This window comes from Erythrolamprus reginae, chromosome 13 (assembly GCF_031021105.1).
Source record: "Erythrolamprus reginae isolate rEryReg1 chromosome 13, rEryReg1.hap1, whole genome shotgun sequence".
In the NCBI taxonomy this organism is placed as follows: Eukaryota; Metazoa; Chordata; class Lepidosauria; order Squamata; family Dipsadidae; genus Erythrolamprus; species Erythrolamprus reginae.
Window position 1 is genome coordinate 6,981,614 of NC_091962.1, and position 12,500 is coordinate 6,994,113.

Consider the following 12,500-nt stretch of genomic DNA (forward strand, 5'->3'; position numbering starts at 1 on the left):
TGTGATGCATTTTTAAGTATTCAGTTGACGGTCAACTTTGATGAATAAAAGAAATAATAATAATAATAATAATAATAATAATAATAATAATAATAATAATAATTTAATAATTTATTAGATTTGTATGCTGCCCCTCTCCGAAGACTATAATAATAATAATAATAATAATAATAATAATAAATATAATAATATATTGTTGTTATTGTTATTATTATTCACAAAAACACTAATCCAAACTAGATTTATATGCTAATTTCATATCACAATATCACAAGTCGAACATTTCCCAAGTGTCTATGACTGTGTGATGTATTTTCGTATCATGAATTTGTCAATGTTTATTGTTTTCAAATGCCGGCATTATAATTGTTGTTGTTGTTTTTATTTTATTCACACACAAAAAAATGAAATTGATATGCTGGATTTCGTATCACAATATCACAAGTTGAACACTTCCCAAGCATCTAGGACTGTGTGATGTATTTTCATATGATGCACCCAGATCCAAGTACAATGGCCTTTTGCAACTGACAGATTGTGTTTTTGTTTCTTGTTTTCAAATGCCGGCTATTATTATTATTGTTGTTGTTATCATTGTTATTATTGTTATTAAGAAGACACTTGGTTGATACCTAGGATGCTGGCAGTAACCTGTATCAACCGTTAGCACAACTCAGTTGTATTTGTGATGCATTTTAAAATGATCAGTTGACTGAGTTTCAAGTTTAATGAATAAAAGAGATAAAAGTCGCTCCATAATGAGTCCCGGTTTGCAAGCCCGTTTTAGGGGTTTTGTGGGAACGAGCCTCCAGAGTTGCGTGCATGCATCGGACTTTCCTAGTTTCACTTTTTGTGTGAATGCGCCTTTTGTGAATTCAGTCAGCTGATCCTGTGATGGCTCGTTTTACAATCTGTCACTCCACCCCTGGGCTTATGGATGGTTTTTTTGGAGGGAGGCCTTTAAGAAGGGTTGGACTAGAAGACCTCCAAGGTCCCTTCCAGCTCTATTCTGATTGATTGATTGATCTACAATTTATTGATTGACAGTTAGAACAATGAACTAGTGGAAAAGCCTTTCTTTCTTCTGATGAACGTTTTTATTTTTTTCATTCCGCAGTCAGACGAAGCGTCCAGTGCGACCTACACACTTGCTGTGTTTTTCCCACCCAGATCCCCACACCACTACCCCTTGCAGCTGCTTGCTTACTGATTTCACATTGACAGAAAAATATATTGACCAACCATTATTTTTCCATATGGTCAAAGTTTGCTTAATTTCTTCTTTTCTCTTCACGTATATTTTTAATTTCTATATTAATTAATATTGCCTAGGCATTTTCGCCCTTTTTCCAGATTCTTTATTCATTCGCCTTTCATGATGTTTTCATGAATTTTTTTCTTTTCTGCCCATTAAAAATAATTAAAACAAGCTTTACGTGGTGCTTTAGTTTGATCCATAAACCAACTTAAAGCCAGATAAAAGTACAGTATGTTTCTGTGTCGGTCAGAAGTAGGGGTGGGTCGACCCAAGAATAAATCCACATATTGTCAATTATCTACCACAGAGAGATCAAAAACACATTTATTGTCAATTATTTACCACAGGGATCAAAAAACACTTGGAACTACCCACATCCGGGTCTCAATGCCGGGGAACGTAATCGACTTCCGTTGCGTTTCCAGCCCCTTCCGGGCGAGGTAGGCTGCTCCTCTCTGTGGTAAACCCCTCCCTCCCCCTTATTCTACAACGGCCTGGCCGCGACATCGCGGTTATTTATGTTGGGCCGCCAGAAACCGGAAGTCGCACTCCATGGATACCGGAAAGAGGGGTTCCTCTGCCGGGAAGTAGTTTCGGCAGATGCCGGAAGAGAAGGCCCCGGCAAACGGCGAGAGCCTAAGATGGCGGAGGTGGTGAGTGCTGAGGGGAGGGAAAAATAGAAAAGCCGGAGGCGTCCCGGCGGCTTCGAATTCCCGCTTAATTTCTCCGCCTTTTTTTGTTTTGCAGGAGGAAGTGACCGAAGGGTGTAACCTCCCCGTGTTGCGCCGTAACCAAGAAAACGAGGACGAGTGGCGTGAGTAACGGGGAGGGGCGGGTTGAGGAGGGAGAGGCGGGGCTTGAGAAGGGCTGGGCGGGGCTTTGCGCGAGGTGGGCGGGGCTACGCGAAATGGTCAATGGAGACTTGCAAATCCCATTCAGACTTCGTTGGAGTAAGAGTTTAAAGGGTGGGGGGGCTTAGTGGGCAAGGGGGGTACAGCCCAAAAAGTAGGGGGGGCAGGCGAGGGTCCCCAAGATTAGAACTGTGATGAGAAAAAAAAGCAGTGCAGTACAGTGGTTAGAGCACCCTGATCTCTCTGTTATTTAAAATATACTGCTCAAAAAAAATAAAGGGAACACTCAAACAACACATCCTAGATCTGAATGAATGGAAATATTATTATTATTATTATTATTATTTATTTATTTATTTATTTATTTATTAGATTTGTATGCCGCCCCTCTCCGAAGACATGCAATATACAGAGTACAAATCCAATATTAAAAACAGTATTTTAAACCCTTATAATAAAAAAACAATCATACAACCCACATAAACCATGCATAAATCATAATAGCTGAGGGATATATTAATATCCCCATGCCTGGCGACATAGGTGGGTTTTCAGGAGCTTACCAAAGGCAAGGAGGGTGGGGCAGTCCTGATTTCCGGGGGGAGTTGATTCCAGAGGACCGGGGCCGCCACAGAGAAGGCTGTTCCTCTGAGTCCCGCCAGACGGCATTGCTTAGTCGAGGGGAGCCGGAGAAGGCCAACTCTGTGGAACCTAATCGGTCGCTGGGATTCGTGTGGCAGAAGGCGGTTCCGGAGGTATATATACAGTATTTTAAGACTAAGCTCGTTTGTCCCAATTATTTCTGTTATCTGTTTGGACACGTAATAACAAGGTGTCCAGCGAACCAGGGAAATCAGGGAATTATCAGGGAAATCGGCGGTTTGGGAAATATCGGAATTATCAGGGAATTCGTGGGGGGGGGGGAGAGGAATAAATCAGGGGGAAAAACAATCTATTAAAAAGTTTAAAAGTCAGAGAAAAATCATGTTGAAAAAAAATGGATCATGCTGCCTGGCAGAGTCAAGCAAAAATGAGCATAACTGTGCCAACAACATGCTGCCTCAGCTACCGATATTTCTCCACGGCTTAGCCATTTGGTATGATGTTATCTACAACCACACTTTAACTATATCGCGAGTTACAGGAAAATGTCAGGGAAATATCAGGGAATTTCAAAATGCTTTCCCCCTGGACACCCTGAATAAATGTTCAATTTTTTTTTGTTAAAAACTTAAGGATGCATAAGTTGGCATAATGAACTTTCATGTGGGTTGCCTAGAAGAAGTTTGAGACAAATGGGTCAATGATAATTATATGCATCCAGACAAATTCCTTCTGTGTCCAATCACATTGAGCCCATAAATAATTCTATTCTATTAAATTGTGACTATTTCCACAGCAAGGATTTTTAGGGTCTGAAGCCTAACACCTGTTGAGATATTTTAGAATGTCCTAATTATTTTTCTAACTTGCAAATTCTATAATCCGTGCTCTCATTTTAAGACGCCAAATCTAAAAGTTAAACCATTTCAATAGGAAGTAAATAATGTGTCTTATATTAGCATTGCATTATGCTAACATTTCTGTATTGAAATTTCTAATTTGTGATATATAAATTCAAATAAAATGGCTCCTATCAAACAAAACAAAAAGCTGCAACGATCCAGTGGGAATTGCAAAAGAAGAACGCAGAAGAGTTGAAAGGGACCTTGTAGGTCATCCAGTCCAACCCACACTGCCCAAGCAGGAGAGGCTACACCATTTCTGACAGGTGTCAACCCAGTCTGTTCTTGAAAATCTGCAGCGACCATTTTAAATCTGATTTGTTTTTCCTTCTTAGCCTCATTTTTTTCTGGGCTTATCCCTGTAGGACATTATTTGGTTCTAATCAAGCCAAATTTAATTTAATCTAATTTGTTTAACTTCCGACTCCTACTGTGTTTCCCCGATAGTAAGGCAGTGTCTTACTATCTTTTTACCCCCAAAAGCCCCACTGTGTCTTACTTTGGGGGTATGTCTTATATTGTCCCGGGCACCGGGGCTGGCTCGTCTTCAGGCTTCGGCCCGGGCGAGGCCTCTTCTCCTCCGGGCGGGCGGGGCGGGGCCTGCCCATTGGGCCCGGCCTCCATCCCTCCTGCGCCGCGGCGGGGCCGGTCCACGATGTGCGTCCTGGGGGCGCCCAGCTGGCCGGCTCCGGAGGCTGCGGCTCGTCTTCGGGCTTCGGCCCGGGCGAGGCCTCTTCTCCTCCGGGCGGGAGGCGTTAGGCGGCGTTGCGTGGCAGGCGCGGCTGCCCGTCAGGCCTGGCCTCCATCCCTCCTGCGCCGCGGCGGGGCCGGTCTGCGATGCGCGTCCTGGGGGTGCCCGGCTGGCCGGCTCCGGAGGCTGCGGCTCATCTTCGGGCTTCAGCCCGGGCGAGGCCTCTTCTCCTCCGGGCGGGCGGGGCGGGGCCTGCCCGTTGGGCCCGGCCTCCATTCCTCCTGCGCCGTGGCGGGGCCGGTCCACGATGCGCGTCCTGGGGGCGCCCGGCTGGCCGGCTCCGGAGGCTGCGGGTCATCTTCGGGCTTCGGCCCGGGTGAGGCCTTTTCTCCTCCGGGCGGGCGGCGTTAGGCGGCGTTGCGTGGCAGGCGCGGCTGCCCATCAGGCCCGGCCTCCATCCCTCCTGCGCCGCGGCGGGGCCGGTCCGCGATGCGCGTCCTGGGGGCGCCCGGCTGGCCGGCTCCGGCTCCTCCCGCTGCTGCCCAACGCCGAGGATGCCCTGCGCCCAGTCCGGCTACGGCAGCAGGCAGGCAGGCAGCCCCAGGCGCGGCGGGGAGAGCAAAGCCGGCGGCGGCAAAGCGGCGGGGTCCAGCCCTCTAGCCGGCGCCTCGCCAGCTATCCGCCGCTTCTTTCTTCTCCGGAGCCTGCTGCCGCCGCCGTGCTTCCTCCGCCAGCCGAGGAGTCCTTATCCGCGCCGGGTTTGGGAGACTCTCCTGGGCGCGAAGCTCCCTCGCCAGCGCCACGAACTGCTCCGATGCCTCCCTCGCTTTTAGTACCGTGTTTCCCCGAAAGTAAGACATATGTCTTACTTTCGGGGTATGGCTTATATTAGCCAACCCCCCTGAAACCCCCCATATGTCTTACAATCGGGGGGGTCTTACTATCGGGGAAACACAGTAGTGCACTCTGGGTGGTGTACAATCATAGACAATATAATACATAGCAATGGATTACACAATAATTAATTAATATAAACTGGTAAAACACCAAAATACAACAATAATGTTCATTTCTCTGTCAACAGAGCTATGTTTTCAGGTAATAAATATAGGATTAGTGTCTGGATGGGTGTCAAGAGACTCAAACTCAACCCGGATAAGACGGAGTGGCTGTGGGTTCTGCCTCCCAGGGACAATTCCATCTGTCCGTCCATAACTGGGGGGGGGAATTATTGACCCCCTCAGAGAGGGTCCGCAACTTGGGTGTCCTCCTCGATCCACAGCTCATATTAGAGAACAATCTTTCAGCTGTGGCGAGGGGGGCGTTTGCCCAGGTTCGCCTGGTGCACCAGTTGCGGCCCTATCTGGACCGGGAGTCACTGCTCACAGTCACTCATGCCCTCATCACCTCGAGGTTCGACTACTGTAACACTCTCTACATGGGGCTACCTTTGAAAAGTGTTCGGAAACTTCAGATCGTGCAGAATGCAGCTGCAAGAGCAATCATGGGATTCACAAGGTATGCCCATGTTACACCAACACTCCGCAGTCTGCATTGGTTGCCGATCAGTTTCCGGTCACAATTCATAGTGTTGGTTATGACCTATAAAGCCCTTCATGGCATCGGGCCAGAATACCTTCGGGACCGCCTTCTGCCGCACGAATCCCAGTGACCGATGAGGTCCCACAGAGTTGGTCTTCTCCGGGTCCTGTCAACTAAACAATGCCGTTTGGCGTGCCCCAGGGGAAGAGCCTTCTCTGTGGCGGCCCCGACCCTCTGGAACCAGCTCCCCTCAGAAATTAGAACTGACCCCACCCTCCTCGCCTTTTGTAAACTTCTTAAAGCCTACCTCTGCCGTCAGGCATGGGGGAATTGAAACATCTCCCCCAATCTCCCCCAGACTATACAGTTTATGTATGGTATGTTTGTGTGTATGTTTGCTTTTAATAATGGGGTTTTTAGTGTTTCTCTTAAATTATTAGATTTGTTATACGTATATTGTTTATTATTGCTATGAGCCGCCCCCAGCCTATGGATAGCGGCGGCATACAAATCTAATAAATAAATAAAATAAATAAATAAACTAGGCTCGCACGGCTGCGTTCTGGACTAGTGGCAGTCTCCAAACACTTTTTAAGTCCAGCCATAAGGTAATTTACCTTATTGAATCTGAACTCTTCCTATATCCTGGTGGGGGGGGGAAAAGTTTCTCTTGTCACTTTGAGGTTCGACTACTGCAATGCTCTCTACATGGGGCAACCTTTGGAGAATGTTCGGAAACTTCAAATTGTCCCAAATGCAGCCGCGCGAGCAGTTATGGCCCTTCCAAGGCATGGCCATATTTCATCATCACTCCGTGGACTGCATTGGTTGCCAATTGGTTTCCGGACACAATTCAAAGTGTTGGTTATGACCTATAAAGCCCTACATGGCATAGGACCAGACTATCTCCGAGACCTCCTTCTGCCGCATGAATCCCAGTGACCGATGAGGTCCCACAGAGTTGGTCTCCTTAGGTCCCGGAGACCAAACAATGTCGTCTGGCGGGACCTAGGGGAAGAGCCTTCACTGTGGCGGCCCCGGCCCTCTGGAATCAGCTCCCCCCAGAGATTTGCACTGCCCCCACCCTCCTTGCCTTCCGCAAGAGTTTAAAAACACATCTTAGTCGCCAGGCCTGGGGGACAGCAAATGTTGTTAGTGTGATTGTTGAATGAACGAAAATGAATGTTTTCAAAGTTAGAATTTTAAGGATTTTTTACTATATTAATTGGATAACTGTACTATTGTGTTTCGCTATGTGTTGTGAGCCGCCTCGAGTCCACAGGGAGGGGCGGCATGCAAGATAGATAGATAGATAGATAGATAGATAGATAGATAGATAGATAGATAGATAGATGATAGATAGAAATGATAGATAGATAGATAGAGATAGATAGATAGATAGATAGATAGATAGATAATAAAAAATAAAATTAAAAAATTAAAATAAATAAATAAATTGTAAGCCTTAGAAAGCGAAACCACCGGCCGGCCTTTGTTTTCTCCTGAAGTAATGTGCTTTTTTCCCTTTTCACAGCGCTGGCCGAAATCTTGAGCGTCAAAGACATCAGTGGTCGAAAACTTTTCTATGTTCACTATATCGATTGTGAGTAAACGAACCAGGGATGGGAAGCATCGGATGGTTGGGAAGGAAAATTTTGTCAGGGGCTTTTCTGGATGGAGATTAGATTATTTATTCATTCATTCATTCATTCATTCAGGGCAGCTCACAACATACAAGAAATATAGAAACCAATTCAAAAGTCCAATTTTAAAATAATCCAAAAGACCCAATGATAAATTGTGAAAATTGGGAGCTGGTTGTGGGTGAGCAGAGGGCTGCTACCATCCTATCTGGACCCCTGTGAAACTGAAGTCGAGATGATTGACGACTGCAGGTTGTCCTCGGCTTACAACCTTTGTAATTTGTATGCTTTGTAATTTGTATGCCGCCCTGAGTCTACGGAGAGGGGCGGCATACAAATCTAATAAATAAATCTAATCTAATCAATAAACCTTTCATTTAGTGATGGCTCGAAGTTAACAACGGCGCTGAAAAAAAGTGACCGTTTTTCACACTTACGGCCGTTGCAACATCCTCATGGTCACATGATCAAAATTCAGCCGCTTGGCCCCTGACTCAAATTTATAACGGTTGCGATGTCAGGCGATCCCCTTTTGCGACCTTCTGACCAACAAAATGGATGGGGAATCCAGATTCACTTAACAACCGTCTGCTGAATTTAATGAATTCAGTGATTCACTTAGGAGGTGTGCTAAGAAACGTCGTAAAATGGGGCAAAATTCACTTAGCAGCATAAATTTCAGGCTCAGTTGCGGTGGTAGGTTTGTTTGTTTTTTCTTGATATAAAGTTTATTTTTTTCTCCACCTTAAGATAAAAGATATATGAATAAAAACACATCAAAATGCCTAACAGTATACAGTGATACCTCGTCTTACGAATTTAACTTGGTTCCGGGACGAGGTTTGTAAGGTGAAAAGTTTGTAAGACGAAACGATGTTTCCCATAGGAATCAATGGAAAAGCGATTAATGCGTGCCAGCCGAAGCACCCGTTTTTGCGCTGCTGGGATTCCCCTGAAGCTCCCCTCCATGGGAAACCCCACCTCCGGATTTCCGTGTTTTTGTGATGCTACGATTTCGCTGAGGCTCCCCTCGCTGGGAAACCCCACCTCCAGACTTCTGTTGCCAGCGAAGCGCCTGTTTTGCACTGCTGGGATTCCCCTGCAGCATCGCAAAAACAGGGAAGTCCGGAGGTGGTGTTTCCCATGGAGGGGAGCCTCAGGAGAATCCCAGTAGTGCAAAAACGGGCGCTTCGCTGGCAACAGAAGTCCAGAGGCGGGGCATCCCAGTGGCGGTGGCTTGGGTTTGTAAGATGAAAATAGTTTGGAAGAAGAGGCAAAAAAAATCTTAAACCCCTGGTTTGTATCTCGAAAAGTTTGTATGACAAGGGGTTTGTAAGAAGAGGTATCAGTGTACAGTGTTCCCTCGATTTTTGCGGGGGATGCATTCCGAGACCACCCACGAAAGTCGAATTTCCGCGAAGTAGGGATGCGGAAGTAAATACACCATTTTTGGCTATGAACAGTATCACAAGCCATCCCTTAACACTTTAAACCCCTAAATTACCATTTCCCATTCCCTTAACAACCATTTACTCACCATTATTACTGGCACTCACCATTGAATAAGACACTTAGTGATCCTGATATTTATAAACATAATTATTTATTAACAATAATAATTATTTTTTGTTATTTATTTGCAAAAATTATTAGTTTGGCGATGACGTATGATGTCATCGGGCAGGAAAAACCATGGTATAGAAAAAAACCCGTGAAGTATTTTTTAATTAATATTTTTTGAAAAACCGTGGTATAGGCTATTCGCGAAGTTTGAACCCACGAAAATCGCTGGTAAAAAATTAACGTAGCATTTTAAATTTCTATTTTCATTTAAACCCATCAGTGCGTCATCATTCCAACAGTCAAATTAATTGACAAATAAAAATGCAAATTTTATATTTAAAGTAGTATAAATCTTGAGACTATTTTATATTTGTGTCACATAATTATCTAATTCTGCCACCACCGGTTCCTACCATCCAATTTCTAATGTTTTTCAAAATATTTGTCTATTTTACCTGTTTTTAATTTCAATCCATTCATTAAAATTTCCCCCAAATTTTATAATATTAATTGCGGTGGTAAGTTGAGGACTACCTGGATCCCCCAGGGGTTGAAAACGTTGCCTTGTTATCAACGCCAGTTAAAACATCTCATTTATGGTGCCTAGATTAGTCTTTCCGAGTGAACCCTTCCCCCCGACATAGGAATCATTGTCCCACACATTTAGAGGGTTGCAGGTGAATATTCTGGGTTCTTGCATCTTGGTCTGTTCTGGCTGTGTGTTTGTGTGTTGTTAAGAAAATAAAACAATGAAGAGTAGGCATTCTGTCAACTACTAAAGAGAAGGGCAGAAAAAATTGACACACTTTTCGAATTTGTTCCTGGAGGATTTTCTGTTAGAAAATTGTAGAAAGTTGATTATCAGACTGTTTAGATTTTTTTAAAAAAATATTTTTAATTTTAATTTTATTATTTTATATGTATAACTCACCATATCCTTATTAGCCCAAAGTCACCCAGCTGCCTTTCATACCTAAGGCGGGACTAGAACTCACCATCTCCTAGTGATTGGTCGAAAGTCACCCAGTCAGCTTTCATTCCTAAAGCGGGACTAGAACTCCCAGTCTTCTGATGATTGGCCCAAAGATACCCAGCTGGCTTTCATGCCTAAGGCGGGACTAGAAATCCCAGTCTCCTAGTGATTGGCCCAAAGATACCCAGCTGGCTTTCATGCCTAAGGCGGGACTAGAACTCACTACCTCCTAGTGATTGGTCGAAAGTCACCCAGTCGTCTTTCATGCCTAAGGTGGGACTAGAACTCCCAGTCTCCTAGTGATTGGCCCAAAGATACCCAGCTGGCTTTCATGCCTAAGGCGGGACTAGAAATCCCAGTCTCCTAGTGATTGGCCCAAAGATACCCAGCTGGCTTTCATGCCTAAGGCGGGACTAGAAATCCCAGTCTCCTAGTGATTGGCCCAAAGATACCCAGCTGGCTTTCATGCCTAAGGCGGGACTAGAAATCCCAGTCTCCTAGTGATTGGCCCAAAGTCACTCAGCCGGCTTCCATACCTAACACAAGACTAGAACTCACCGTCTCCTGGTTTCTAGCCTGGTGTCTTAACCCCAAGGGGTAGGCAAAGCTGGCTCTTCTATGACATGTGGACTTCAACTCCCAGAATTCCTGAGCTAGCATGATTGGTCCAGGAATTCTGGGAGTTGCAGTCCACAAGTCATAGTAGAGCCAACTTTGCCTAGACCAGACTGGCTCTCCCCCCCTCCCCAATTTAATCCCCTGAGCGCCTTTTCCTAAAGAAAGCCATGCCTTAACTTTCCAGTCAACAAGCGTCTGGACGAATGGGTGACCCACGATCGGCTGGACTTAAAGAAGATCCAGTTCCCCAAGAAAGAAGCCAAGACGCCCACCAAGAATGGGCTGCCAGGATCCCGGCCAAGCTCTCCGGAACGTGATGTGGTAGGAAAACGTGCGAGGCTTCGGGGAGGGGGGGGGGGCGGAGAGGAGGGGTTGACGGGAAGGAGACGTTTGGGAGGGCCTCCTTTAGACATCTTGAATTGCGGGGCGAGGGGGGACGAAATTCCATCCCGCTCGCCCAGGCGATAACAAACCCAGGTGTTTGAGGGACGTTTCCGCGACGTGAAGATGGGGCGTTTGAGAGAGTTGACGGTGTCCTTCTGCTTTCCCACCGCCGCCGCCGAGATCTCGGCCCGGAGACGGGGGTCTCCCCTCTCTCGCCTTCCCCCCGTACGTTTCCTCCCCACCCACCCCGAGCAGAACTGGGGTCCTTTCCCCCACATGTTGGTAATGCCCGCCTTCCTCTCTATTCAGAGGAAGATCTTGGATCTACAGCCAGCCACTCCATCCAGCGGTAAAACCCTACCCATCCCGGTGCAGATAACCCTCCGTTTTAACCTATCTAAAGAGAGGGAGGCCGTCCCTGGCTCGCCCGACCAACCCCTCTCCTCCAGCTCCTGCGTCCAGCCAAACCATCGTTCTACGGTACAAAAATGGCTCTCAGCCGCTACGGCTCGTTCCTTTTCATGTCTTTTTTTGCTCGGTCCATTTTGCAAAGAGGCCGCACCAGCTGGGGGGGGGTTGAGTTAGGTCTGGGCTAGCGAGGGAGACCTCCGGGGGAGGGGGGGGTACATGTATGTGCCCGGGGGCGTTGTGGGTCCTCGCTTCCCTCCTGAGTCGAACCAGGAGTGGACGGGCAACATCTAATCCCGGAACAAGGCCAAAAAAGACACTTTAAGACAGGGGTCTCCAGACTTGTGGACTTCAACTTCCAGAATTCTCCATCCCAACTTAAATTTAAGATGGGTGGACTTTAACTCCCAGAATTCCCAGCCAGATTTATTTAAGATGGGTGGACTTCAACTCCCAGAATTCTCCAGCCAGCTTCCCAGCTTAAATTTAAGATGGGTGGACTTTAACTCCCAGAATTCCCAGCCAGATTTATTTAAGATGGGTTGACTTCAACTCCCAGAATTCCCAAGCCAGCTTGATTTAAGATGGGTGGACTTCAACTCAAAGAATTCCCCAGCCAGTTTAAATTTAAGTTGGGTGGACTTTAACTCCCAGAATTCCCAGCCAGATTGATTCAAGATGGGTGGACTTCAACTCAAAGAATTCCCCAGCCAGTTTAAATTTAAGTTGGGTGGACTTCAACTCCCAGAATTCCCAGCCAGATTTATTTAAGATGGGTTGACTTCAACTCCCAGAATTCCCAAGCCAGCTTGATTATAACTCCCAGAATTCCCAGCCAGATTGATTCAAGATGGGTTGACTTCAACTCAAAGAATTCCCCAGCCAGTTTAAATTTAAGTTGGGTGGACTTTAACTCCCAGAATTCCCAGCCAGATTGATTCAAGATGGGTGGACTTTTAACTCAAAGAATTCCCCAGCCAGCTTAAATTTAAGTTGGGTGGACTTCAACTCCCAGAATTCCCCAGCCAGCTTAAATTTAAGATGGGTGGACTTTAACTCCCAGA

At 46.2% G+C, this 12,500-nt stretch overlaps 1 protein-coding gene across 4 annotated transcripts in view; it reads left to right on the forward strand.

Annotated features, from left to right (window-relative positions):
- The first annotated feature begins 1,637 nt into the window (after positions 1–1,637).
- Positions 1,638–12,500, forward strand: part of KAT5 (lysine acetyltransferase 5) — a 45,633-nt gene continuing 34,770 nt past the window's right edge. For 2 of the 4 annotated variants that reach the window (XM_070766733.1, XM_070766734.1), the window contains exons 1-4: positions 1,695–1,911; positions 2,006–2,072; positions 7,382–7,450; positions 10,829–10,965. In XM_070766733.1, the coding sequence (XP_070622834.1) occupies positions 1,777–1,911; positions 2,006–2,072; positions 7,382–7,450; positions 10,829–10,965 (408 nt within the window). In that variant the 5' untranslated portion in view covers positions 1,695–1,776. Of the gene's footprint in view, positions 1,912–2,005; positions 2,073–7,381; positions 7,451–10,828; positions 10,966–11,337; positions 11,509–12,500 lie in introns of all 4 variants that reach the window. The other 2 variants (XM_070766732.1, XM_070766731.1) reach the window with 2 other exon arrangements.